This window comes from Oryctolagus cuniculus, chromosome 11 (assembly GCF_051225735.1).
Source record: "Oryctolagus cuniculus isolate XC-2025 breed Fujian yellow rabbit chromosome 11, ASM5122573v1, whole genome shotgun sequence".
Classification (NCBI taxonomy): domain Eukaryota; kingdom Metazoa; phylum Chordata; class Mammalia; order Lagomorpha; family Leporidae; genus Oryctolagus; species Oryctolagus cuniculus.
In genome coordinates, this window is record NC_142877.1 from 123,462,402 (window position 1) to 123,487,219 (window position 24,818).

At 52.2% G+C, this 24,818-nt stretch overlaps 1 protein-coding gene across 30 annotated transcripts in view; it reads left to right on the plus strand.

Moving 5' to 3' along the window:
• PPP6R2 (protein phosphatase 6 regulatory subunit 2) overlaps positions 1-24,818 on the plus strand; it is a 102,456-nt gene that overhangs the window by 63,064 nt on the left and 14,574 nt on the right. For all 30 annotated transcript variants that reach the window (XR_016216454.1, XR_016216455.1, XR_016216458.1 and 27 more), the window contains 7 exons: positions 4,015-4,201; positions 12,928-13,065; positions 14,049-14,114; positions 16,118-16,230; positions 16,554-16,667; positions 17,920-18,046; positions 19,124-19,276. Coding sequence is in view for 25 of the 30 variants with exons in the window: in XM_089307807.1 (XP_089163933.1) it covers positions 4,015-4,201; positions 12,928-13,065; positions 14,049-14,114; positions 16,118-16,230; positions 16,554-16,667; positions 17,920-18,046; positions 19,124-19,276 (898 nt within the window). In the remaining 5 variants the exon portion in view is untranslated. The remainder of the gene's footprint in view (positions 1-4,014; positions 4,202-12,927; positions 13,066-14,048; positions 14,115-16,117; positions 16,231-16,553; positions 16,668-17,919; positions 18,047-19,123; positions 19,277-24,818) is intronic.

A 24,818-nucleotide genomic window follows, 5' to 3' on the forward strand; every position in this document is an offset into this window, starting at 1 on the left:
TAATGTGTCTGGGAAAGCAGTAGAAGATGGCCCAAGTCCTTGGGCCCCTGCACCTGCATGGGAAACCTAGAAGAAGCTCCTGGCTCCTGGCTTCTGATCAGCTCAGCTCTTACCATTGCGGCCATGTGGGAGTGAACCTGCAGATGGAAGACCTCTCACTCTCTCCCCCTGTCTGTAACTCTGCATGTCAAATAAATAAATGAAATCTTTTTTAAAAAGGCAGACATGAGAGAGAGAACGCATGCGAGTGAGCAGTGGTAAGCAAGGTACAAGGTTTAGTGGCGTAGGGCATCCGTCAGAACGGATGGGCACCTTTCCAGACAGAATCTGAGAGTGCCCACTCGTTCAGACAGGGAAAGCAAGGTTACATGGTTTGGTGGAGAGAACACACCTGGCAGGCCAGGCGGGCAGCTCAGGAGAGAGCCGAGAGCTGAGCACACAGTCTGCATTCAGACTGGGGCTTATAAGAGAATGGGGGTCCAGTTTTCCCTTCCCTGTCCTCCAGGACAAAGGGTTTGCTGCTGAGTGTGAACTAGGTCAAATTCCTCACAAGGTTTCACTGCTCAGTGCTATCAGATCCACCTGGATGGGGCGGGGCACTTCCCCTAGGGCGCCTGCCTTGGAGCAGAGATGTGAAGGCTTTATTGCCCAGTGTTGTCAGGCCAGGGGACTCCTTTGGTGCTGAGGAGAGAGGATTCTCCCAGCGAGCTATCCTGGGGGAAGGGCTGAGACCACTTATAAAGTTATTGGGGTCTGGGGGCCAGAGCTGTGTAGTGGGTAAAACTGCTAGCATCCCATATGGGTGCTGGTTCAAGTCCCAGCTGCTCTACTTTTTTTTTTTTTTTTTTTTTTTTTAAGATTTATTTATTTATTTGAAAGAGTTACACACAGAGAAGGAGAGACAGAGAGGTCTTCCATCTGCTGGTTCACTGTCCGGTTGGCCACAAAGGCTGGAGCTGAGCTGATCTGAAGCCAGGAGTCAGGAGCTTCTTTTAGGTCTCCCATGTGGGCACAGGGGCCCAAAAACTTGGGCCATTTTCTACTGCTTTCCCAGGCCACATCAGAGAGCTGGATCAGAAGGTAGAGCAGCCAGAATTTGAACCGGTGCCCATATTGGGTGCCGGTGCTGCAGGCGGCTGCTTTACCCTCTATGCCACAGTGCTGGCCACTGCTCCACTTCTGATCCAGCTTTCTGCTCTGGCCTGGGAAAGCAGTAGAAGATAACTCAAGTGCTTGGGCCCCCCACACCCACTTGGGAGACCTAGAAGAAGCTCCTGGCTCCTGGCTTCGGATCAGCGCAGCTCCACCCATTGCTGCTATCTAGGGAGTGAACCAGTAGATTGAAGACACTTCTCTCTCTCTCTCTCTCTCTCTCTCTCTCTCTCTCTCTCTCTGCCTCTCTGTAACTCTGCCTTTCAAATAAATATAAAAAAAAAAAATTTCCAGCACCGCGGCTCACTAGGCTAATCCTCCGCCAGCGACACCAGCACCCCGGATTCTAGTCCCGGTCAGGGCACCGGATTCTGTCCCGGTTGCTTCTCTTCCAGTCTAGCTCTCTGCTGTGGCCCCGGAGTGCAGTGGAGGATGGCCCAAGTGCTTGGGCCCTGCACCCGCGTGGGAGACCAGGAGGAAGCACCTGGCTCCTGGCTTCGGATCTGCGCAACGCGCCGGCCGTAGCAGCCATTTGGGGGGTGAACCAACGGAAGGAAGACCTTTCTCTCTGTCTCTCTTTCACTGTCTAACTCTGTCAAAAAAAAAAAAAAAATAGTCATTGGGGTCTGGCCAGGCTGCTTCCAAGGTGAGCTTCTGCAGACGCTTTGTTTTCCTTCTGTCCCATTCATGCACACAGGCTAATGTCTGACTTCCTGCCCCACACACTCAGCTAATTGTTTGCCTTTAGTGTCTCCCAAACCCAGGCCCTCCTCTAGCTAACCCACAGTGACCACCTGGGCTCAGGCCTAGCTCTGGAGCCTCCTCTGTGCTTGGCACTGTGACCAGAGAGAAGTCGTGGGGTTCTTGTCTTTGCTCAAGAAGGAATTCAGGCGTGAGACAGAGAGTAAAGCAGCAGGGTTTTGCTGGGGACAGGGCATCTGTCAGAACGGAAGGGACAGAGGGAGCGTCCAGTCCCTCCGACTGGGAAAGCGAGGGCACGTGGTTAAATGGAGAGCCTACACCTGGCAGCCCAGGCGGGCGGCTCAGCCGAGAGCAGAGCTGAGCATGTGGTCTTTGCTTAGACTGCTGGTTTTTAAGCAAGTCCCTTTTTCGCCTCCCGCCTCTCCTCCAGGACAAAGGGTTTGCTGTGTAATAAGAAAAATTCCTTCCCAGCTTTACCACCAGTGTTATCAGACAGGTGGAGTCATGCCTGCCCTGGAGGGAGGATGTAGAGTTGTACTGTTCAGTGCTACCAGGCCAGGTAGCTGTTTGGTGCTGAGGAGAGAGCTTTTCCATGGGGGAAGGGTATCAGGGTCTGGGCAGGACTTGGAGGTGTAGATGCTGGGCTGCTTCCAAAGTGGACGTCTGCAGATGCTGGCTCCCTCCGGCCTTCTCACACACACATAGGCTAATTTCTAACTTCCTGCCTAACAGCACCAGCCACATGTTGGCAAGAGAAAGAGGGTACAGTGGCTGCTATGAGCAGAACATGTCCACCTGCCAGGAGCCAGTGTGCTTTATGCACATGGCCCCGGCATCCTCACTGAAGGCGTCTGGGCGGGCATGTGCCGTCACCTCCGTGGTGAGGTGAGCGATGTAAGGAAGAGGCTCAGGTAACTTGCTGGCCTTGGGGACTGGCCTGTTCTGGGGCAGGCAGTCCCACAGGATACTCCCACTGGGCTTGTGCTGGTTGGGCCCTCTGTACCTGTCCTAGCAATCCCAGACGCACCCAGCTGAGCAAGGGATCATCAGGCCTTGCTCCCTGTTACTGTCAAGGGCTGTATCCAGGGCTTGTGGTCATGGTGTGTGTCCTGGGCCCTTGGTCAGATATGCATGTCCAGGACTTCTGTCAGGTGTGCCTGTCCCGTCTGTCATCTTCTCCATGTCTGCCTGGCATTCTAAAGGAGGCATCATGGCGTCCTGAAGGGGTGAATGGGCTCCAGGTGATTTTGTATCCCATGAAAAGTACATTATCCAGGCCAGCGCCGCGGCTCACTAGGCTAATCCTCCGCCTGTGGCGCCAGCACACTGGGTTCTAGTCCCGGTCGGGGTGCCAGATTCTGTCCTGGTTGCCCCTCTTCCAGGCCAGCTCTCTGCTGTGGCCTGGAAGTGCAGTGGAGGATGGCCCGAGTGCTTGGGCCCTGCACCCCATGGGAGACCAGGAAAAGCACCTGGCTCCTGCCTTCGGATCAGCGCGGTGCGCCGGCTGCAGCGCACCGGCCGCAGCAGCCATTAGAGGGTGAACCAATGGCAAAGAAAGACCTTTCTCTCTGTCTCTCTCTCTCTCACTGTCCACTCTGCCTGTCAAAAAAAAAAAAGAAAAGTACATTATCCACAAAAGAAGGTATTATTAGTAATAAATGACTCCCATCATGCCTAGAACTGGCACTGCATCGTAAGCTGCTGTCTAGGAACAAACTGGGTCTGTGTTTGCTGCTCTGAGGTGAGGGCATGGAGAGGACAGGACAGCCCCTTCCAGTGCAGAGGGGTCGGGGCCTCGGCCTCACTGAACAGCACGTGCATATCAGACGGGGTGACGGTTCTGATGGGCGAGTGTGGCGGCGGGAGGGAGGAGAAGCTAGAAGCTGAAGAGTGGAAGTGAGGTGGTAAGTGTCAGATGGGGAATGAGGAAACTAAAGGTCTGTTTAAAAAAATCTGAGCTTCTAGTAGCCAAAACCACCAGTGAGTCGCAGAATAACTGTTTTCGTTCTGCTCAGGGCTGTTCACGGCTCGGTTCTTCTCACAGGGGCTGCTGCTTAGAAAATTATTGAGGGAGCTCTGTGAGGGTTACAGAGGTGTGAGCCCACAAAGCTCCGAGAAGAATCCGCTCCTTAAGTAACTGCTAGGACTTTGCCCTCGCAGGTTCCCCAACACAGCCTGTGAGCTCCTGACTTGCGACGTGCCGCAGATTAGTGACAGACTAGGTGAGGATGAGAGTCTGCTGCGCCTTCTGTGTAACTTCCTGGACCGGGAGCCCCCTCTCAACCCTCTGCTCGCCAGTTTTTTCAGCAAGACCATCGGCAATCTCATCGTAAGAAAAACGGAACAGGTGAGTGATGTGTGCAGCGTGTGACTGTCATCAGTCTGGGGGGAGCACTGTGCACTGCTCTTGGGATCCGGCCCGAGCAGGTGGATTGCTGAGATGTGGGCTGGAGTTTGGGTAAGAGAGCAGCTTCTGGTGGCCAGCTGTGGAAAAGGCAGCACTTCTCACTCTCCCAGGAGCTGTTCCAGGCCCCGTCTGGGCTGGCTTGTCCTGGGATATAGCAGGACATGTGGACGTTAGACACCCACCTCCTCAGGTCTGCTCTCTGTCCTATGTGTTTGGCATGTCTGTGTTGAGAGCACTTACTGTTTGAAAGCAATAGAAGATAACTTCTGCATTAGGCTTCTTCAGAAGGAGCTATAGCGTGATCTTTCTGGAGCCTGTCCTTGCTCCTGCCTATGGTGGCCTAACACTGCAGCCCCTCTACACTGTGCACTCAGGAGATGCAGAGGTGGCCTGGGCCTGCCACCGGCAGCCCATCCCCACTGGATTATTTCAAAATAATCCTGGCATCCCTTATCACAGCGCTGGTTTAAGTCCTGGCTGTTCTGCTTGTGTGGGATCCAGCTCCCTGCTAGTGAGCCTGGGAAAGCAGTGGAAGATGGCCCGAGTGATTAGACACCTGCCCACGTGGGACGCCTCTCATGGAGTTCCAGGCTCCTGGCTTCAGCTTGGCCTGCCCTGGTGGTTGTGGGCATTTGGGGAGTGAACCAGTAGATGAAAGCATTCTCTCTGTTTCTGTTCTGTCTGTCTCTCTCTATAACTGCCTTTCAAACAAATGAATAAATCTTTTAAATTTTTCAGTATATATATCTCTAAAATATAAGGATTTTTTTCTAATTAGAATTAGCTAATTAGCTAGTTTCCATGCTACCCAGTGAGGGGCCGTACGGCATCACTCTTGATCCCGTGTGAGTTACAGTCCTTGATGTCTGCAAAGGAAGGAGGAGGATGTCTTCAGATTCCTCACCGCAGGACCCACCTGGGTGGCTGCAGCCTTGACTTCCAAGTGGAACGGGACATCTGCAAAAGGAAGAGTGATGACATCAACACTGTCCTCACCAGAGGGAGGCCTCTGTTGGCTGCTCATGCCAGTGTTGCATCCTCCAGGAGCACTGGTTTGCTGCTACCACTGGAGCCACTCTCGTTGCTGGCCGCTTCACACCGGGGACCTTCACTAACCAGACCCAGGCAGCCTTCCAGCATCCACGTCTTCCGGTGGCCACTGACCCAGGGCTGACCATCAGCTTCTCACAGAGGCATCTTACGTACACTTGTCTACCATGGTTCTCTAACACAGGCTGTCCTCTACACTCTGTGGGCATTGCCATCCCTTGCAACAGGGACCCCACTCAGTGGGTTTGATGTGGTTGATGCTGGCCTGGGAAGGCTGCTTCCACAGAGATCTTGGAGATTGGAGAAGTACGGCAGGCCGCTGCTGAGACAGGCTGTGACCCGGGAGGGATTTCAGGGTGAATGGACAGCCCCCGCTCCTGAGGTCACGGCTGCTCAACCTTGGGGTGCAGAGTGGTCTGAAGACATGCAGGTGCCTCCGTACCATTCAGCAGTGCCCTCTGAAGACTGCCCTGAGCTCCCACTGCCCAGGCTCTGAGTGGTGGAACAGCCACCAGGTGCTTGCAAGCTGCTCTTCACAGTCCCTGAAGCAAAATGGAAATGAGCTGATGGAAAATAAATATGTGAAGATAATTGGAGTTATACCCCAAACATAACTGTGTAATACTGTGAAGTATCCACTCAGGGAACAAACCAGTGTTTTGTGTCTGTGTCTTCAGCTCTGAGGCCATGCAAGCCCTGAGGTCATTGTTGGACTCCACTGGCCTGCTGGGAGTGTCTGCTGGGACGTCGTCTTTTATCCGATCATAAGTCTGAGGTGTACAGGGCACCTCAGAGGACTGCCTCACCTCATACCCTTTTCTTTCTTCTTTTTAAGAAGAAAGTGCCTGAACTTAAAAAAAAAAAAAAGTTTGTTTATGTTCATCTACTTGGAAGGCAAAGAGACAGAGACAGAGAGAGGGAGGGAGAGAAGGAGGGAGGGAGGGAAACAGAGAGAGGGAGAGAGAGGTGGCAGGGGCCCAAGCGCTTGGGCCATCTGCCGCCGCCTTGCCAGGTGCATTTTCAGGACGCTGGATTGGAATCAGAGTCGCCAGTACTGTAACTGGCACTCTGATACATAAGGCCAGTGTCCCAAGCAGCAGCTTAACCTGCTGTGCCACAGATGCCTACCCCTCAGATCATAAAATGAAGAGTGACAACAAGGGATGGGGTGGTGACAGCCAGAGCAGTGGTGCTGCACTCCGGTGGCCGCCTGGCTGGAGGTGGTAGAAGTCAGAGACCTCATGTGTCTGGTCCTTGCAGCCCAGGACCTGGATGCATATGTCTCGTAGTTTACTGTAGCCTGACCATACTACTGTGCCATTTTCAGATATTTTCTTGTGTTGTTTTTTTTTCTTTAAAGACTTGCTTTTTTACTGAAGGCCAGAGACACAGAGAATGACAGAGAGACAGATCTTCCACCTGCTGGTTCACTCCCAAAATGGCCGCAACAGCCGGGGCTGGACCAGGCTGAAGCCAGGAGCCAGGAGCTTCTCCCAGATCTCCCACGTGGGTTCAGGGGGCCCAAGCACTTGGGCCATCTTCTACTATTTTCCCAGTCACATTAGCAGGGAACTGAATCAGAAGTGGAGCAGTGGAATCTCGAACCAGCACCCATAGGGGTTGCTGGTATTGTGGGCAGTGGCTTAACCTGCTGCACCACAACACCAGCCCCCCAAGTATTTCCTTTTTTTTTTAAAGATTGTATTTGTTTGAGAGGTAGAGTTACAGACAGTGAGCAGTGAGAGGTGAGACAGAGAGAGAGGTCCTCCATCTGCTGGCTCACTCCCCAAATGGCCACAACTCTACTGCTTTCCCAGGCCACAGCAGAGAGCCGGACCGGAAGAGGAGCAGCTGGGACCAGAACCAGTGCCCATATGGGATGCTGGCGCCGCAGGTGGAGGACTAACCAAGTGAACCATGGCGCCAGCCCACAGTACATGTTTCTAAAGGATAAGGACTCTGTTACAAGTATAACCACAATATTGTTATCACACCATCAAATGTATATGTAATGTTTGAATTGCTTTGATTTCATTAAATGTTTTTCATAGTTGTTCTGTTTGAATTCAGACCTTTGTGCTGTTCACACCCTGTGCTGTCAGCTAGCAAGAGGCTCAGCAGACTTTTCTGTAAAGGGCTTAATGGTAAAGACTAGGCTTTGTGGGCCACAGATAATCCCTGCCTCATACTCTTCATCTGTGTGTGTGTGTTTTCCAACCCTTTAAAAAATGTGAAAGAATATTCTTCAGACACAGGCAGTACAGCAGTGTGGGCTGTAGGTGGGGCTGGGCTTAGGTTTTTTTCCTTTAAAAGAATGCATGATCGGGGCCAGTGCTGTGGTGTAGCAGGTAAAGCTGCCAGCTGCCGTGCCGGCATCCCATATGGGTGTCAGATCGAGTCCTGGCTGCTCCACTTCTGATCTAGCTCCATTGTGGCCATCTGGGGAGTGAACCAGTAGATGGAAGATCTCTCTGCCTCTGCCTCTCTGTAGCTTGGCCTTTCAAATAAATCAATCTTTTAAAAAGGAAAGGAGGCCGGCGCCACGACTCACTAGGCTAATCCTCCGCCTTGCGGCGCCGGCACACCGGGTTCTAGTCCCGGTCGGGGCGCCAGATTCTGTCCCAATTACCCCTCTTCCAGGCCAGCTCTCTGCTGTGGCCAGGGAGTGCAGTGGAGGATGGCCCAAGTGCTTGGGCCCTGCACCCCATGGGAGACCAGGATAAGTATCTGGCTCCTGCCTTCGGATCAGCGTGGTGCGCCGGCCGCAGCACGCCGGTTGTGATGGCCATTGGAGGGTGAACCAACGGCAAATGGTAGACCTTTCTCTCTGTCTCTCTCTCACTGTCCACTCTGCCTGTCAAAGAAAGAAAGAAAGAAAGAAAGAAAGAAAGAAAGAAAGAAAGAAAGAAAGAAAGAAAGAAAGAAAGAAAGAAGAGGAGAGGAGAGGAGAGGAGAGGAGAGGAGAGGAGGAGAGGAGAGGAGAGGAGAGGAGAGGAGAGGAGAGGAGAGGAGAGGAGAGGAGAGGAGAGGAGAGGAGAGGAGAGGAGAGGAGAGGAGAGGAGAGGAGAGGAGAGGAGAGGAGAGGAGAGGAGAGGAGAGGAGAGGAGAGGAGAGGAGAGGAGAGGAGAGGAGAGGAGAGGAGAGGAGAGGAGAGGAGAGGAGAGGAGAGGAGAGGAGAGCGAGAGGAGAGGAGAGGGAGAGGAGAGGAGAGGAGAGGAGAGGAGAGGAGAGGAGAGGAGAGGAGAGGAGAGGAGAGGAGAGGAGAGGAGAGGAGAGGAGAGGAGAGGAGAGGAGAGAGAGAGAGGAGAGGGAGAGGAGAGGAGAGGAGAGGAGAGGAGAGGAGAGGAGAGGAAGAGGAGAGGAGAGGAGAGGAGAGGAGAGGAGAGGAGAGGAGAGGAGAGGAGAGGAGAGGAGAGGAGAGGAGAGGAGAGGAGAGAGAGGAGAGGAGAGGAGAGGAGAGGAGAGGAGAGGAGAGGAGAGGAGAGGAGAGGAGAGGAGGAGAGGAGAGGAGAGGAGAGGAGAGGAGAGGAGAGGAGAGGAGAGGAGAGGAGAGGAGAGGAGAGGAGAGGAGAGGAGAGGAGGAGGAGGGAGAGGAGAGGAGAGAGAGAGAGGAGGAGAGGAGAGGAGAGGAGAGGAGAGGAGAGGAGAGGAGAGGAGAGAGAGGAGGAGAGGAGAGGGAGGAGAGGAGAGGAGAGGAGAGGAGAGGAGAGGAGAGGAGAGGAGAGGAGAGGAGAGGAGAGGAGAGGAGAGGAGAGGAGAGGAGAGGAGAGGAGAGGAGAGGAGAGGAGAGGAGAGGAGAGGAGAGGAGAGGAGAGGAGAGGAGAGGAGAGGAGAGGAGAGGAGAGGAGAGGAGAGGAGAGGAGAGGAGAGGAGAGGAGAGGAGAGGAGAGGAGAGGAGAGGAGAGGAGAGGAGAGGAGAGGAGAGGAGAGGAGAGGAGAGGAGAGGAGAGGAGAGGAGAGGAGAGGAGAGGAGAGGAGAGGAGAGGAGAGGAGAGGAGAGGAGAGAGGAGAGGAGAGGAGAGGAGAGGAGAGGAGAGGAGAGGAGAGGAGCCTCACTAGATTTGTTCTTAGGTATTTGATACATTTGTGTTATTTTTTAAAACATTATTTATGTATTTGAAAGGCAGAGAGAAGAGTGAGAGACAGATATCTTTTATGTGCTGGTTTACTCTCCAAATAGCCACAGCAGCCAAGGCTAGGCCAGGTTCAAGCTAGGAGCCAGGAGTTCAATCTGGGTCTCCTACCTGGGTTGCAGAGGCCCAAGTACTTGGACCATCATCTGCTGCCTTCCTAGGCACATTGCACGAAGCCGGATCAGAAAGAGGAGCTGGGGGGCTAGCACTGTGGGACAGTGGGTTAAAGCCCCAGCCTGCAGCGCTGGCATTCCATATGGGTGCCAGTTTGAGTCCTTGCTGTTCCACTTCTGATCCACCTCCCTGCTAATGTTCCTGGGAAAGCAGTGGAGGATGACCCAAATCCTTGGGCCCCTGCACCCATGTGGGAGACCCAGAAGAAGCTTCTGGCTCCTGGCTTCTGGTGGGCTCAGCTCCGGCTGTTGCAGCCTTTTGGGGAGTGAACCAGTGGATTGAAGACCTCTCTCTCTCTGTCTGTCTCTGCCTCTCTCTATGGCTCTTTCAAATAAATAAAATCAAGAAAGAAAGAGAGAGAGAAAGAAAGAGATAAGACAAGACAGGAAAGGAAATGAGAGGGGAGGGGAAAGGAGGGGAGGGTAGCTGGGACTTGAACTCCCAATGCCAGCATTGTAGGTAGAAGTTTAACCCACTGGGTCTAAGACAAGACAGGAAAGGAAATGAGAGGGGAGGGGAAAGGAGGGGAGGGTAGCTGGGACTTGAACTCCCAATGCCAGCATTGTAGGTAGAAGTTTAACCCACTGGGTCACACCCCTCGCCTCAGTGTTATTCTAGGTGGCATATTTTACATTGAATTTTTAATTGCGATAATTGTTAGATTCACGTGCTGTTGTGAAATAATATGAAGCAAACCTTGTATACTCTGACCAGTTGCCTCTCATGGTGACCTTTATAAAACACTAGTGGAGTATCAGCCGCGATGCTGACACTGGTACGATGTCAGGTTCTGGTCTCTCCAGTTCGCACTCAGTTTGTGTCTATGTGTGTGTGACGTTCTCTGCAGCTTATCACTGTGAGTGTTGTGAATCCTCTGTCACAGATTCTGAACCCACAGGGGTCCTCTGTGTTCTTTCCTGACCACACCCACCTTCCCCACCCCTTTCCACTCCTTCCCCATCCCATCCCCTTGGCAGCCACTAATCTGTTCTCCATTTCAAACTTATTTAAATTCTAAATTATGTACCCTTGGAGGTTACTCTTCTCGCTCAGCATAGTTTCCTGTAGGTTTGTCCAGGTTGTACCAGCAGTTCATTCCTGTTTATTGCGCGGTATTCCTTGGCATGTATGTACTATACTTCATTTAGTCAGTCACAGGTTTGGGGCCGATATTGTAGTGAAGTGGGTAAAGCGTCTGTGATGCCAGCATACTATACTGGTGCCGATTCGTGTCCCAGCTGCTCTACTTCCACTCCAATTCCATGCTAATGGTCTAGTAAGAGCAGCAGAAGAAGGCCCAAGTATTTGGGCCCCTGCCACCCATGTGGGAGGCCCAGATGAAACTCCTGGCTCGGCCTGGCCCAGCATTGGCTGTTGCGGCTATTTGGGGAATGAACTGATGGATGGAAGATATCTCTCTCTCCCCCTCCACTTTCTCTCTGTAATTCTTTCAAAATAAATATATAAATAAATAATTTTTTCAAGATTTATTTCATTTATTTGAAAGGCTGAGTTACAGAGACAGAGAGAAGGAGAGACAGAGACAGGTCTTTCATCTGCTGGTTCACTTCCCAAATGGCTGCAACTGTTGGGGGAGGGCCAAGCTGGATCCAGGAGCTGCTTCTGGGTTTCCCATGTATGTGCAGGGGCCTGAGGACTCGGGCCATCCTTTGCTGCTGTCCCAGGTGCATTAGCAGGGAGCTGGATTGGAAGTGGAGCAGCCAGGACTTGAACAAGCTTAACCTGCTAGGCCAGAGCGCCCCCCCCCCCAGTCATTTTCAAAGCCCTCCTCCCTCCCTCCCTCTTCTCCCTGCTCTTTTCCTTCTGCTTTCTCCTTCCCTGTTCTCCCCCAACTCATCTTCCCGTCTTCTTCTGCCGTAGTCCGTTTTCTGTTGCTATAACTGAGTGCCCTAAACTGGAGGATTTACAAAGAAAAGTACTTTATTTCTTATAGTTGTAGAGGCTGGTAAGTCAGAAGTCCAGGGCAGCTTCTGGTGAGGGCCTCGCTCCTGCGAGGATGCTGCCAAGTCCTGAGGTAGCACAGGGCGTCCAGTCCTGGGACAGCAAATGTGCTAGCTCAGTCCCTTCTGTGCCTTATAAAACCACTGTGCAGGGCCCGTGCTGTGGCACAGTGGTTAACGCCCCGGCCTGCAGCACCAGCATCCCATATGGACACCAGTTCGAGTCCCAGCTGCTCCACTTCCGATCCAGCTCTCTGCTATGGCCTGCAAAAGCAGTAGAAGATGGCCCAAGTCTTTGTGTCCCTGAACCCGTGTGGGAGACCTGGAAGAAGCTCCTGGCTCCTGGCTTTGAATCCGCTCAGCTCTGGCCATTGCAGTCATTTAGGGAGTGAACCAGCGGATGGAAGACCTCTCTCTCTCTGGCTCTACCTCTGTAACTTTGTCTTTCAAATAAATAAAATAAATCTTTAAAACACAAAAAACCACCAATGCAGCCATGGATCCCCACCCTCGTGATTTCATCCAATCCTAATCACTTCTCGAAGGCCCCGCCTCCTAATCTGTTAGCCTGTGACCTCGCAGATTAAGTTTCTAGCACGTGCAGACTTCCGCATCAGCTCGCACAAGGAAGCGTGGCTGCCTCTCCGCACGGGGTGGGTCATTGTTCCCAGCAGAGCTCTGGGCCTGCCCTAGCCTCGTGGCCTGGGTGGAGCGGTCACTTTGTCCAGAGCTGAATTGCAGACGTATGGCGGCCGGGGACCCAGCCCAGGCTTCTCTGCCTCTGTCTCCACTCTGACCAAAGTCCATTTCTGGAGCAGGTCACCATGTCTGTGGTGGGCACCCCGACCCCACGGCTTCACAGTGAGCTGTGCACACCCTCGCAGCACTGTCGCCAGCCCCTTGTAAAATGCCTCTTTCTTCTCTCCTCTTCCACCACTGAGGTTCTTGTCAGTGGCTGGTTGTCTTGTGTGCTCTCTGCACCAGGAGTCGAGCTCCAGGTCTCAGGCTGAAACAGTAACCCTCCTCTCCCAGCTCGGCTGTGTCAGCCTTGCTCATTTCTCTTGGTATTGAATAGTGTCTTCACTGCTGAGTGGAACGCATGGAGTTGCTGCCCGTGCTGTCTGCTCAGGTGCTGTCCCCTGGGAAGTGGCATCTCATCAGCCCATGCGCCTCACCTCCAGCACTGCTGCTCTCCTGTCCAGGCAGAGGCCTTGCTTATGGTTCATTCGGATTCTTTCCGCTGGTCCTGCTTAGTCTTGAACGTTCACCTTTCTCATGACAGTTCTTGGGGGAAGTGTCTCACGGTTTTCTCAGCCCCTGCTTGTTTATCAGCTGTGTTTAATTCCAGGTGATTGCGTTCCTGAAGAAGAAGGACAAGTTCATCAGCCTGGTGCTGAAGCACATTGGCACCTCAGCCCTCATGGATCTGCTCTTGCGCCTGGTCAGCTGTGTGGAGCCAGCCGGGCTCCGGCAGGAAGTCCTGAACGTGAGTCCCTGGAAGGGAAGGGCTGTGTGTTTCTAGCATGCTTCAGGCGGCCTGGTGTCCCTCAGGGGTCTGGTCAAGGCCTGTGGTCAGCATCTCTTCCCTCTTGAGGCCGCATCCATCTAGAAGCAGAGAGGAGAGATGCCATCTCTCCTGTGCTCTGACCTCCGCTCTGAAGAGGGCACTGGGCCTTTCCTCACTGCCGGTGCCCCTGCCCCTGCCCCTGCCGCCTTGGAGCAGCTCAGTGAGGTGTCAGGTGCCGCGGGAGGGGAAGGTCCCCAGCCCAAAGAAGGCCTGGACGTCAGGGCTGGACAACTGCTTTGTCACCGTCACTTGTAATGTGTCGTGGAGCCGTGGCCTCTGCCTGGCACAGCGGTCACTCTTAGGTTAATAACTTCCTGTGGAGCTAGAACTGCTGTTTCCGAGTCGGGTGGGAAGCCAAGCAGCCTCACCGGGCCATCTCCTTCCCTTTGTAGAGTGGCCCTGTGAGCATCTGGGGCATGGGTCGTTGGTGGGCCCTGGAGGAGCCAGTGTGGCCAGCTCTGCAGGGCCCCGACACTGGGCCTCCATAACTCTGGGACCTTAAAAAGTGTCCGCTTCAGCCCTCACAGTGCTCCTGTGGCCCTACCAAGGTCCTTTGGCTTTTCTGTTCCCAAGAAGGTGCCGGTGCCACAGGGAGCAGAGGTCATCTGACTTCCATGTCCAGCTGGTCCCCAGCTCATTCCGACTCACGCACCCTGGTCTTCAGAGACTGCCCTGAAGACAGAGCTCACCCGTGCACCGTTAGGACAGATGGACAGGAGTCTCTCCAGTTAGACTCTTACCTACTGCGTGTTCTCTGTGTTCTCTGTGGGTCTGTGTAGAAAGATAGGTCAGGCAGAGGCTCTGGGAAACCTGGGTGTGTGGATTTCTGTGGCCTCAAAGAACTTCTCTTCTGTTTGCCTAATCATGCACAGAGATGTTAACACACGTTTTGTCCCTTTTAGTGGCTGAATGAAGAGAAGATCATCCAGCGACTTGTGGAGTTGATCCATCCGAGTCAGGATGAGGATGTGAGTGTGGTGCTCACAGAGCCCACCTGCTTTGTTATATTATTTACGTATGTGTATGTTTACTTACTTACATGAAAGGCAGAGGGAGATCTTCTGTCCATTGGGGCACTCCCCAAATGGCCACAATAGCCAGGGCTGGGCCAGGCCAAAGCCAGGAGCCAGGAGCTTTGTCCGAGTCTCTCACATCTCACCTTCTTTCCCGCATGAAGCCCCTACTGTTTACTTTTCTTCCTCTATTCAAGTGCCAACCTCTAGGTTCTTGGGGTTTTTTCAACTAAAAATAATGTCTGTATTATAAAAATAGTTCTGTTGGTTATCTATTCATATAATTATCTGTAGTTGATTAGCAGATTATCCCGGAATTAGCTGCAGGATTTGCCTGGGAGGGCTTGCTTCTGTGGACACAGAGGCTTTGCAGCACTCTGCTCCCTGGGACTGCTGGCCAAAGCCACCCTCAGCTCTGAGCGCTGAGCCACATGTGCCTGTCCACAGGGCTCCTGTGTGGCCGCTGGCTTCCTCCCGTGAGCAGGAGGAAGCCATGCAGACTCATCTCAGCAGTGCCCTCCCTCCTTAGGCACGAGAGTACGTGTGGCCCGCACGCAGGGAGACAGGGTGACAAGGGCATGGATTCTGAAGTGCGGGGAACTGGGGAGGGGCTCATTGGCGGCCTCCCAGAAACTGTTCACCATAGATCTGGAAGCATGCAAGGTGACACGGGGCCTCCTGTCTCAGCTGCCCTCTCCCTGCAAATCCTGATAGACCTTCTTTTTTGTGTTACAGATATTTACACATAGACACACGCACATGCACAGTCCTCAGGAAGTTTGAAAACAGTTGGTGCTGGGCCGGCACCACGGCTCACTAGGCTAATCCTCTGCCTTGCGGTGCCGGCACACCGGGTTCTAGTCCCGGTTGGGGCGCCGGATTCTGTCCCGGTTGCCCCTCTTCCAGGCCAGCTCTCTGCTGTGGCCAGGGAGTGCAGTGGAGGATGGCCCAAGTACTTGGGCCCTGCACCCCATGGGAGACCAGGATAAGTACCTGGCTCCTGCCATCGGATCACCGCAGTGCGGCGGCGGCCATTGGAGGGTGAACCAATGGCAAAAGGAAGATCTTTCTCTCTGTCTCTCTCACTGTCCACTCTGCCTGTCAAAAAAAAAAAAAAAAAAAAAAAAGAAAGAAAGAAAGAAAAGAAAGAAAAGAAAAAAAAAAAGAAAGAAAAGAAAAGAAAACAGTTGGTGCTGACTGACTCATGTCTGAAGCTGTCACAGCTGCCTGGCCACTCTGCTTTGTTCTGTGTCAGTGCTCGGGGCCTGGCCAGACAGCTGGGTAGGGCCTTGTTGGCACCTGTGGGAAGCAAGGCGGCTGCCCTGTTCCAGGGTGGAGACCACTTGCAGGTGTGAGTGTAATGGTCCGTCCCTTGTCTCAAAGGTGGGCTCAAGGCCACACCACAGAACCAACCAACTTGCTTTCGTTTTTTCCTAAAGCAGTCGACCATGTGTCTCCTCCTCAGACCAGTGCCCAGGAAGGGGGTTATCCTGTCAGCCATGCCCACCTCCCCCACGGAACACGCCTCCATTGCCAGCAAGTGCATATTTGACTCGGATTGCACAGCTGCAGGGTGGGAGGGGCTGGAAGGTTTGGTGCTCCCCTTCCTCTGCAGCAGCTTCCCTGCTTTCGCTGATAGTGGCTCCTTGTCACGCTTAAAACGCAGAATCGTGACAAGGCTGCATGTTCAGTGTCTCTCCGAGCGTGGGTCAGAGGTGGAGAGCAGATCTGTGTTGCACTGCATCAGAATTCCTGGGGATGGCTCAGAACAGCTGAAAACTTAGCCGGGTCTCCACGTTGGAGACGGGAAAGATGGACGCGGCTTCTCTGACACAGACCGGGGTCTGGGCCTTTGTGGAGCTGCTCTCGACGAGGCAGCTCCGTCAGGGGCAGCAGCAGGGCTGGCGCTGCTGTCGTCTCTCCCGGGCACTGAGGGCTGTGTCTCCCTTGTCTTCCAGAGGCAGTCGAATGCGTCTCAGACTCTCTGTGACATCATTAGGCTGGGCAGAGACCAGGGCAGTCAGCTGCAAGAGGCTACGGAGCCAGACCCCCTCCTCACAGCGCTGGAGTCGTGAGTGCTGGTGGGCTGTGGTGTGGTGGGCCTCTCTCTGAGACCCTGCTCTGATGGCACTCTGCTGGGCTGGCTGTGAAACACTCCCCAGATTCGGAGCCTAGTTAATTTGATGGGCCTTTTTCTTGGGGGAGGGGTCTCCTGGCAGATCCAGAGGTGGGGCCAACAGGGAAGGGATGAACTGTGAACCTGGGCACCTGCCTTGAACCCAGGTAGGCTGGAGTGAGAGCCCTCAGATCCAGGGTGTAGCCGGGTCCTCCGCGCGAGGGGAAGGGGCTGTCCTCACCTCCTCTGCGTGGCAGTGACCTCGTGTGGGTCCGCAGGCAGGACTGCGTGGAGCAGCTTCTGAAGAACATGTTTGATGGGGACCACACCGAGAGCTGCCTCGTCAGTGGGACCCAGGTGTTGCTCACCTTGTTGGAAACCAGGCGGGCTGGGTGAGTCCCAAGGGAAAATGAGAGTTGTTTGACGTTTCAGACAGGAGGTGTGGTTGGGAGACCTGTGGAGTGTGCTCCAGTAGTGGGCGCAAGCAGGACCGGCACCAGCATCCCTGGGCCTGTGCGCGCCGTCTGCGGATGCTGCTGTGCAGTTGGGAGGCCATGCTGCGTATACAATGTTTCTGTCTGCCCTGTCCCATTACATGCTGTGGCAATGGCCTTGCTCTCTCAGGGTGACCGCTGTCCCTTGTTTCTGTGTGCTGGGACCAATAGCCTGTGCATTTTTATAAAGAAAAAAAGACAATAGGAAAGTGGCAAGAAATTGACTTAATCTTGGTGGCTAAAGTACCAACTGTTCCTCTTTGGTATTATCTAGTACACATTTATTAGTGTCTTACCTAAAAGTAGAATTAAGACATTCTAATCATGGTTTCTACTGATTTTTTTTTAACTCTTCATAAAAGCAAGAGGTCTGGGCCACGTCTGGGTGCTGAGCCCAACCCTGCTTGTGACAGAAGGGAAAGCTTAAAAATTAGAACAGAGAGAAACCAGCTGTTTCTCTTTACTTTTTAATCCTTTTCCATATTTAATTTTTAAAAAGATTTGTTTATTTATTTGAAAGTCAGATTTACAGAGGGAGAGGGACAGGGACAGGGAGAGGGAGTACTTGGTGGGAGTACTTGGGCCATTTTCCACTGCTTTTTCCAGGCCATTAACAGGGAGCTGAATTGGAAGGGGAGCAGCCAGGACAAGAATCGGCATCTATATGGGCTGCCGGTGTCATGGGTGGTAGCTTTACCTACTGTACCACAGCTCTAAATTTTTTTCTATAATGGCCATGTATTACTTCTGTAATTGGAAAAAAAATGTTCACATAAATATCTCAGAGAAGTTTGTTTGAAAGCCAAAGGGACATTGTGGCTTAGTCCCCTGTCCTATACCTCAGCCAAAATTGTGGGCCACAGAGAATGTTTCCACAAGCGGAGGGAGAAGTCCCCCAGGGCTGAGGGGCAGTGGGGAAGCAAAACTGCATCACCTCTCCTGGCCCTGTGCCCCGATGTCCCTGGAAACGCTTTCCTAAAACGTGCCTTTGTTTCCTCCCTTTCCCAGGCACCACATCATGTGTGGAGGTCTTGAGTAGTGTCATTCTTGGGATCTGGGAAAATTAAAAAGAGCTCTCTTAGGAGGAAGACGTTGACTGAGTGTGAGGGCACAGGTATGCCCGAGTTCCCATCTCTGTCCTCATCCACAGGACAGAGTGCGCAGTGGACTCCTTTTCTCAGGGACTGGAGCGATCGTTCACCGTCAGCAGCAGCGTCCTGCATGGCCTGGAGCCCAGGCTGAAGGACTTTCACCAGCTCCTGCTTCGCCCGCCAAAGGTAGATGGCTGTGAACTGCTGTTGCCTGCCCTTGGAGACACTGCGGGATGGTGGCCCACAAGGAGAGGACCTCACAGTTGGTCTTGGAGGAGGCAGAGTGTGGTGTGGATGCATTTTAACACTATTGTTCCGAGACCCCCAGGTTGCACCCCACCCCAGTCTGTGAACATCCATCTCTGCCCCACTATGGGGAGGCTTGGGAATGGGGACTTTGCATCCGGCCCAGGCAGCTGAACCCGAGGCCAACTTGGAAACATCCAAGCTGGGGACACCTGACCAAGGGCCACATGGCTCCGGGGGCAAGGGCCAGGGTGCCCTAGAGGAGGCTCGGGGCAGTGCGTGGGTTGTGTTGAGAGGGGTGAGTACATAAGAATGCTCAGCTCCCCCTGTGCATCCAGTCTCAGTGGTACCCTCCCCAGACAGCCCTGTCTGCATTCCAGTGCTTCTCCTCAGCACCTCCGGTCTGCTGGTCTTCTCCTCCCCACTAGCAAGGAAGCTTCATGGAGGCCTGGATTCTGTGTTGGTGGGACATTTATTCAGTGAAAAGGGGACCCGTTTTGCTGAATGAAGCGAGGGTCAGAAATACCCAAATCCAGTCTGACCTTGATCATGTTCCTGGGGTGTGTTCATTAGCTTTGTGTCCTGGGATCTGTCCCAGTGAGAGCCCCAGGGACACTGGCAGCAAGATGCCCCACCAAGGGCTCCAGCTGATCGGAGGCTCTTGACACCATCACGGTGGTCCTGCTGGCCCCGTCTCTTAGGGTGACCCTTTGCGTTGGCCTGCACACATGCGTGTGCCCTGGGCTTCCCAGGACCAGCTGAGTGTGCCTACTCACTCTTTGTGAGGCCGAGGGGAATGGTAGGGTTCTTAACCCTGCTGATACCCTCATTGCCTCTAGCAGTTAGCCCTGCCTCAAGGGACCCCCCTCCCCCTGCACACATTGCATTTCCTCCTAAACTGGGCCACGTTGTGGAGCAGTGACTCCGACCCTGAGTGAGTGGAACATGAAGTTGTAGAAGCCGGCAGTGGCTACACTGGCCATAGGCTTCAGTGGGGGGGACCTCCTGTATTTACAGAAAAAAGCGATCCTGACCACCATTGGCGTGCTGGAGGAGCCCCTGGGGAATGCCCGTCTACACGGTGCCCGCCTCATGGCTGCACTGCTGCACACAAACACGCCCAGCATCAACCAGGAACTCTGCCGGCTCAACACCATGGACTTACTGCTGGTGAGGACACCCAGCCGGTCCTGCGCCACACGCGTCATGCAGGGTTGGTGGCCAGACACGCGCAGGAGTCAGTGGCAGCAGAACAGGATCCCTTGGGGCAGACAGCGGGACTTACTCACCTGGACAGGGGACTGCCTAGGGGAGGTCTGGGCCTGAGTCCCAGCTCCCTGGTTGGTCATCTGAGTGACAGCGGGACAAGCCTCCACCTCGGACTCACGGGGATCTACCATAGAACTACCTGAATGCAGAGGGTGGGTTTCCGATGCTGTTTGAGGCCCTGGGGCTGTGTGCATCCGTATCCTGTCTTACTCTGAGTTCACAAGGTAGCACTTGGACTGTAGCTCCTGAGCATTAAGTGTCCTGAATGAGAAGCCCCCGTCATCTGCAGCGGAGTTCACCCTTGCCGTTCTTTTCAAAGCCAGCAGGGTGCGCCCTCCACTCAGCAGATGCTGCCCCTGGCCTGTGAGATGGCCCTGGTGTCTGACAGGCGGGTTGAGCAGGCAATGACAGCTGCATGGTGCCTCTGGGTGGGAGAGGTTGGAGCTAGTCCCCTGAGAGGGAGGGTCTTACAGGGAGGACTTCGCTCCCGGCGGCTGCTATCGGCACAGCCTCCTCTCTTCTGCCCTGCCCTTGGCCTCTGCCCCTGGGAGGCTGGAATCTCCCTGCAATCTTAGTCCCAGGGTGAGGCAGCCCTGGATCTTGGCCTGCAGCACTGTCTGCCTCAGAAGCTCTCCCAGTTTGGCCTCTGCTGGGGCTGTGAAATCCCAGTCTAGCTCAGGGGATCATCGCAAACTTTCCCTCTTGCTGAAGAATTCTCTTCCCCCTCTTTCTTCCTTGCCTTTGTTTTATTGTGGTAAAGTAGCATAATGTGAAATTTGCCATTGTAACCATTTTTACAATTTCGTGGCATCAGGTTCATTCACACTGTTGTATAAGCATTGCCTTATCTATTTCCAGAACTTGTTTCATTCTCCCAAACAGGAGTTCTGTTGCGTTAAACACTAACTCTTCTACCCACTGTCAACCACTGTGCTAGTCTGTCTCTGAACTTGAGAGGCGCACCGTGTAAGTGGGGTCAGAATGCTTGTCTCTTTATGACTAGATTATTAGAGTCAGTCTCATCTCCTCAAGGCTCTTCAGTGTTGTAGCTTCCTTCCTTCCTAAGGCTGAGGCATATCGCTATGTGTGTAGACCGCACTTTGTCCGTCCATTCATCCATCCACAGATACTTGGCTTCCCTCGACCTTTTGGCTGTTTTGAATGATGCTGCATGAACCTGAACACACAGATAACTGTGTGAGTCCCTGTTTGGATATATACCTAGGAGTAGTCTTGCTGGGTCATATGGTTCTATTGCTTTTTAAGATTTATTTGACGGCCGGCGCCGTGGCTCACTAGGCTAATCCTCCGCCTTGCGGTGCCGGCACACTGGGTTCTAGTCCCAGTTGGGGCGCCGGATTCTGTCCCGGTTGCCCCTCTTCCAGGCCAGCTCTCTGCTGTGGCCTGGAAGTGCAGTGGAGGATGGCCCAAGTGCTTGGGCCCTGCACTCCATGGGAGACCAGGAGAAGCACCTGGCTCCTGCCTTCGGATCAGCGCGGTGCGCCGGCCACGGCAGCCATTGGAGGGTGAACCAACGGCAAAGGAAGACCTTTCTCTCTCTCTCTCTCTCTCTCTCTCGCTGTCCACTCTGCCTGTCCAAAAAAAAAAAAAAAAAAAAAAAAAAAAAAAAGATTTATTTGAAAGAGCAAGGGGGCGGGGGAGAAGTCTTCTTTCTACTGATTCACTCCCCAAATCCCAAATGGCTGCCATGGCTGGGGGCTGGTTCAGGCTGAACTCAGGAGCCAAGAACTCCATCTGGGTCTCCCACATGGGTAGCAGAGACCCGAGTACTCAGGCCTCTTGCCAGGCTTTCCCAGATTCATTATAGAGGGATGGAATGGAGTGAGTAGCTACAACTTGAACCAGCGTGCCAATGTAGGATGCCGGCAAGACAAGCAGCGGCTTTACCCCTGAGTCACAAGTGTCGGCTGCTGTGGTTCAGTGTTTTTACAACGGCCAAAGACGAACCAATCCAGAGCCCAGGAGCCAGGAGCCAGGAGCCAGGAGCTTCCTCCAAGTCTCCCACGTGGGTGCAGGGGCCCAAGCACTTATCTTCTGCTCCTTTCCCAGGCACATTATAGCAGGGAGCTGGATCAGAAATGGAGCAGCTGGGACTCAAACTGGTGCCCATAGAGGATGCTGGCAGCGCAGACAGAGGCTTAACCTACTGCCCCACAGCACTGGCCCAGTTTTTGAATTTTCTCATTAGTTGTTGGAGTTATTTCTATATTCTAAGTATTAATCCTTTATCAGATGTATGATTTACAAATATTTTCTCCCTTTTTGTGGTATGTCTTTGTACTCTTTTTTTGTTTCTTTTCAGATTTACTTTATTTGAGGTGCTGGTACTATGGCACAGCGATTAAGCCACTGCCTGCAGTGCTAACATCCCATATGGGTGCAGGTTTGAGTCCTGGCTGCTCTATTTCTGATCCAGCTTCCTGCTAACGTACCTGGAAAAGCAGTGAAAGATGGCCCAAGTACTTGGGCTCCTGCACCCATGTGAGAGACCCAGAAGAATCTCCTGGCTCCTAGCTTCAGCCTGGCCCAGCCCTGGCCATTGCAGCCATTTGAGGAGTGAGCTAACAAATGAAAGATCTCTCTCTCTCTCTGCCCACCCCCACATAACTCTACCTTTTAATAAATAAATAAATCTTTTTAAAAAAGGATTTATTTTATTTGAAAGGCAGAATGGGACCCAGCATTGTGGCATAGCTGGTAAAGCCAGTTGCCTATAACACTGGCATGCCATAGTGGGCCAGTTCAAGTCCTGGCTGCTCTACTTCCAATTTAACTCCCTGCTTATGTGTCTAGGAAAGCAGCAGCAGATGGCCCAAGTGCTTGGGCCCCTGCACTCAAATGAGAGATCAAGAAGAAGCTCCTGGCTCCTGACTTTGTCCTGGCCCAACCCTGGCATTTGCAGCCATCTGTGGAGTGAACCAGCAGATGGAAGATTCTCTCTCTTTCTCTCTCTCTCTCTGCCTTTCAAATAAATAAAATAAATCTTTAAGAAAAGGAAAAAAAAAAAAAAAAGAAAAGCAGAATGACAGAGAAAGAAATCTTATATCTTCTGGTTCACTGCCCTGAATGATCACAACAACCAAGGCTGGGCCAGGCTGAAGTCAGGAGCCTGAAACTCCATCTGGTCTCCCACATGGGTAGCCACAGCCCAGGTACTTCAACCACATTCCACTGCCTTCCCAGATGCATTAACAGGAAGCTGGATCGTAAGTGGGACTCAAACCAGTGCCCATATGGGATGCCAGCGTTCCAGACAGTGGCTGTGGCACAGTGCTGGCCCATAAGAATTTTAACTTTTTGAATGCTATTGTACATGAAACTTTCATCTTAAGTTGTAGTCATTTTAAATTTATTGAAAATGTTCAATATTTTCATAAATTATAATACTTTACATTTCAAACATAATGAAATTTGTGTTGTAAAAATATGTGTATTTTTAAATTGACACATAGTAGTTGTAAATGGAGTAAAGTGTGACATTTTTATAATGAATAATGATTAAATCAGGATGATTGACATAATCATCATCTCAGACATTTCTCATTTTTTGTATTAGGAACCAGAGTTGCCTCTACCAGCAATTTCAATATATGATTAACTTCTTATCCTTTGCTATAAAACATTGAAAGTCATTTTCCTGTCCAGCTGCACCTGGTGCAGGTGACTCACCCTCTGTCCTGTCCCTCTCCCACACCCCTCCCAGGCTGTGGTCACCACTGCTCTACTCTGAACTTGGGTGAGGTAACTTTCAACCAGCATATAAGTGAGAACATGTGGTACTTTGTATACCTGACTGAAGTTTGTTTTTCTTAATTTTCTTTTTTGATTGTTCATTGCTTGTGTATAGAAATGCAACTGATTTGCATGTGTTGGTTTTGTATCCTATAACTGCTGGGTATTAGCTTTCCAGTTGATGTGAAATCTGCAGAGATGTCAAAGAGTAAGATCATATCATTGGAAAATGGGATTTTACTTCTCCCTTACAATTTATTTTATTTTATTTATTTGACAGAGGTAGACAGTGAGAAAGAGAGAGAGAGAGAGACAGAGAGAAAGGTCTTCCTTCCGTTGGTTCACCCCCCAAATGGCTGCTATGGCCGGAGCTATGCAATCCAGAGCCAAGAGCCAGGCGCTTCCTCCTGGTCTCCCATGTGGGTGCAGGGCCCGAGCACTTTGGCCATCCTCCACTGCCTTCCTGGGCACAGCAGAGAGCTGGACTGGAAGAGAAGCAACCGGGACAGAATCTGGTGCCCATAAGGGATGCTGGCACCACAAGGCGGAGGATTAACCAAGTGAGCCATGGCGCCGGCCCCTCCCCTTTCCAGTTTAGATGCCTTTTATTTCTTTCTCTTTCCTAAGTGTCTGCCTAGAACTTCCAGTACTGTTAATAGAAGAGGTTAGAACGGGCACCCTTGCTTTGTTCCTAATCTTGGAGGAGGAGATTTTCATCTTTAAACACTGAGTGTGTTGTTAGCTGTGGAATTTTTATAGATGCCTTTCTAATTTTATAATAAAAGTTTTCTTCTATTCCTAATTTATTGAATTTTTTAGGAAAGTTAAATGTTGTTGAATGCTTTTTCTTTATAAATTGAGATGATCATTGGTATTTTATCCATTGGTATTTTGTCCTTAATTCTTGTGTATTACATTGAGTGATTTTCATTGGTTGAACCATCCTTTCATTCCAGGAATAAATCCTGCCTTGGCATGATATGTGCTTCTAACACGCTGCTGAATTTGCCTTGTTAATCTTTTGCCTCAGTTATCTTAAGGAGTATTGTGTCTGCAGTTTTCCTTTTTTTTTTTTTTTTTTTTTTTTTTTAAGATTTATTTGTTTATTTGAAGGGCAGAGATAGAGAGACAGACACAGAGACACAGAGAGGTCTTCCATCCACTGGTTCATTCCCCAAATGGCTGCAACGGCTGGAGCTGGGCCAAGGCAAAACCAGGAGCTTCTTCCGGGTCTTCCATGCGGGTGCAGAGGCCCAAGCACGTGGGCCATCTTCTGCTGCTTCCCCAGGCCCTTAAAGCAGGGAGCTGGATTGAAAGTGGAGCAGCCAGGACTTGAACCAGTGCCCATATGGGATTTACCCACTACACCACCACAGCATTGGCTCTGCAGTTTTACTGTCCTGTCTGGCATTGGTATCAGGGCTCCATGGAATGAATCAGGAATGTTCCTCCTGTTCAATTTTTTCCCAAAGATTTATTTATTTATTTAAAGACAGAGTTAGAGGAGGAGACACACAGAGAGATCTTCCACCTGCTGATTCACTTCCCAGATGATCGCAACGACTGGGGCTGGGCCAGGCCCAAGCCAGAAGCTTGGATCTCCCATGTGGGTGCAGAGGCCCACGCACTTGAGCCTCTCTGTTTCCCAAGTACATCAGCAGGGAGCGGATGGAAGTGGAGCAGCCAGGAC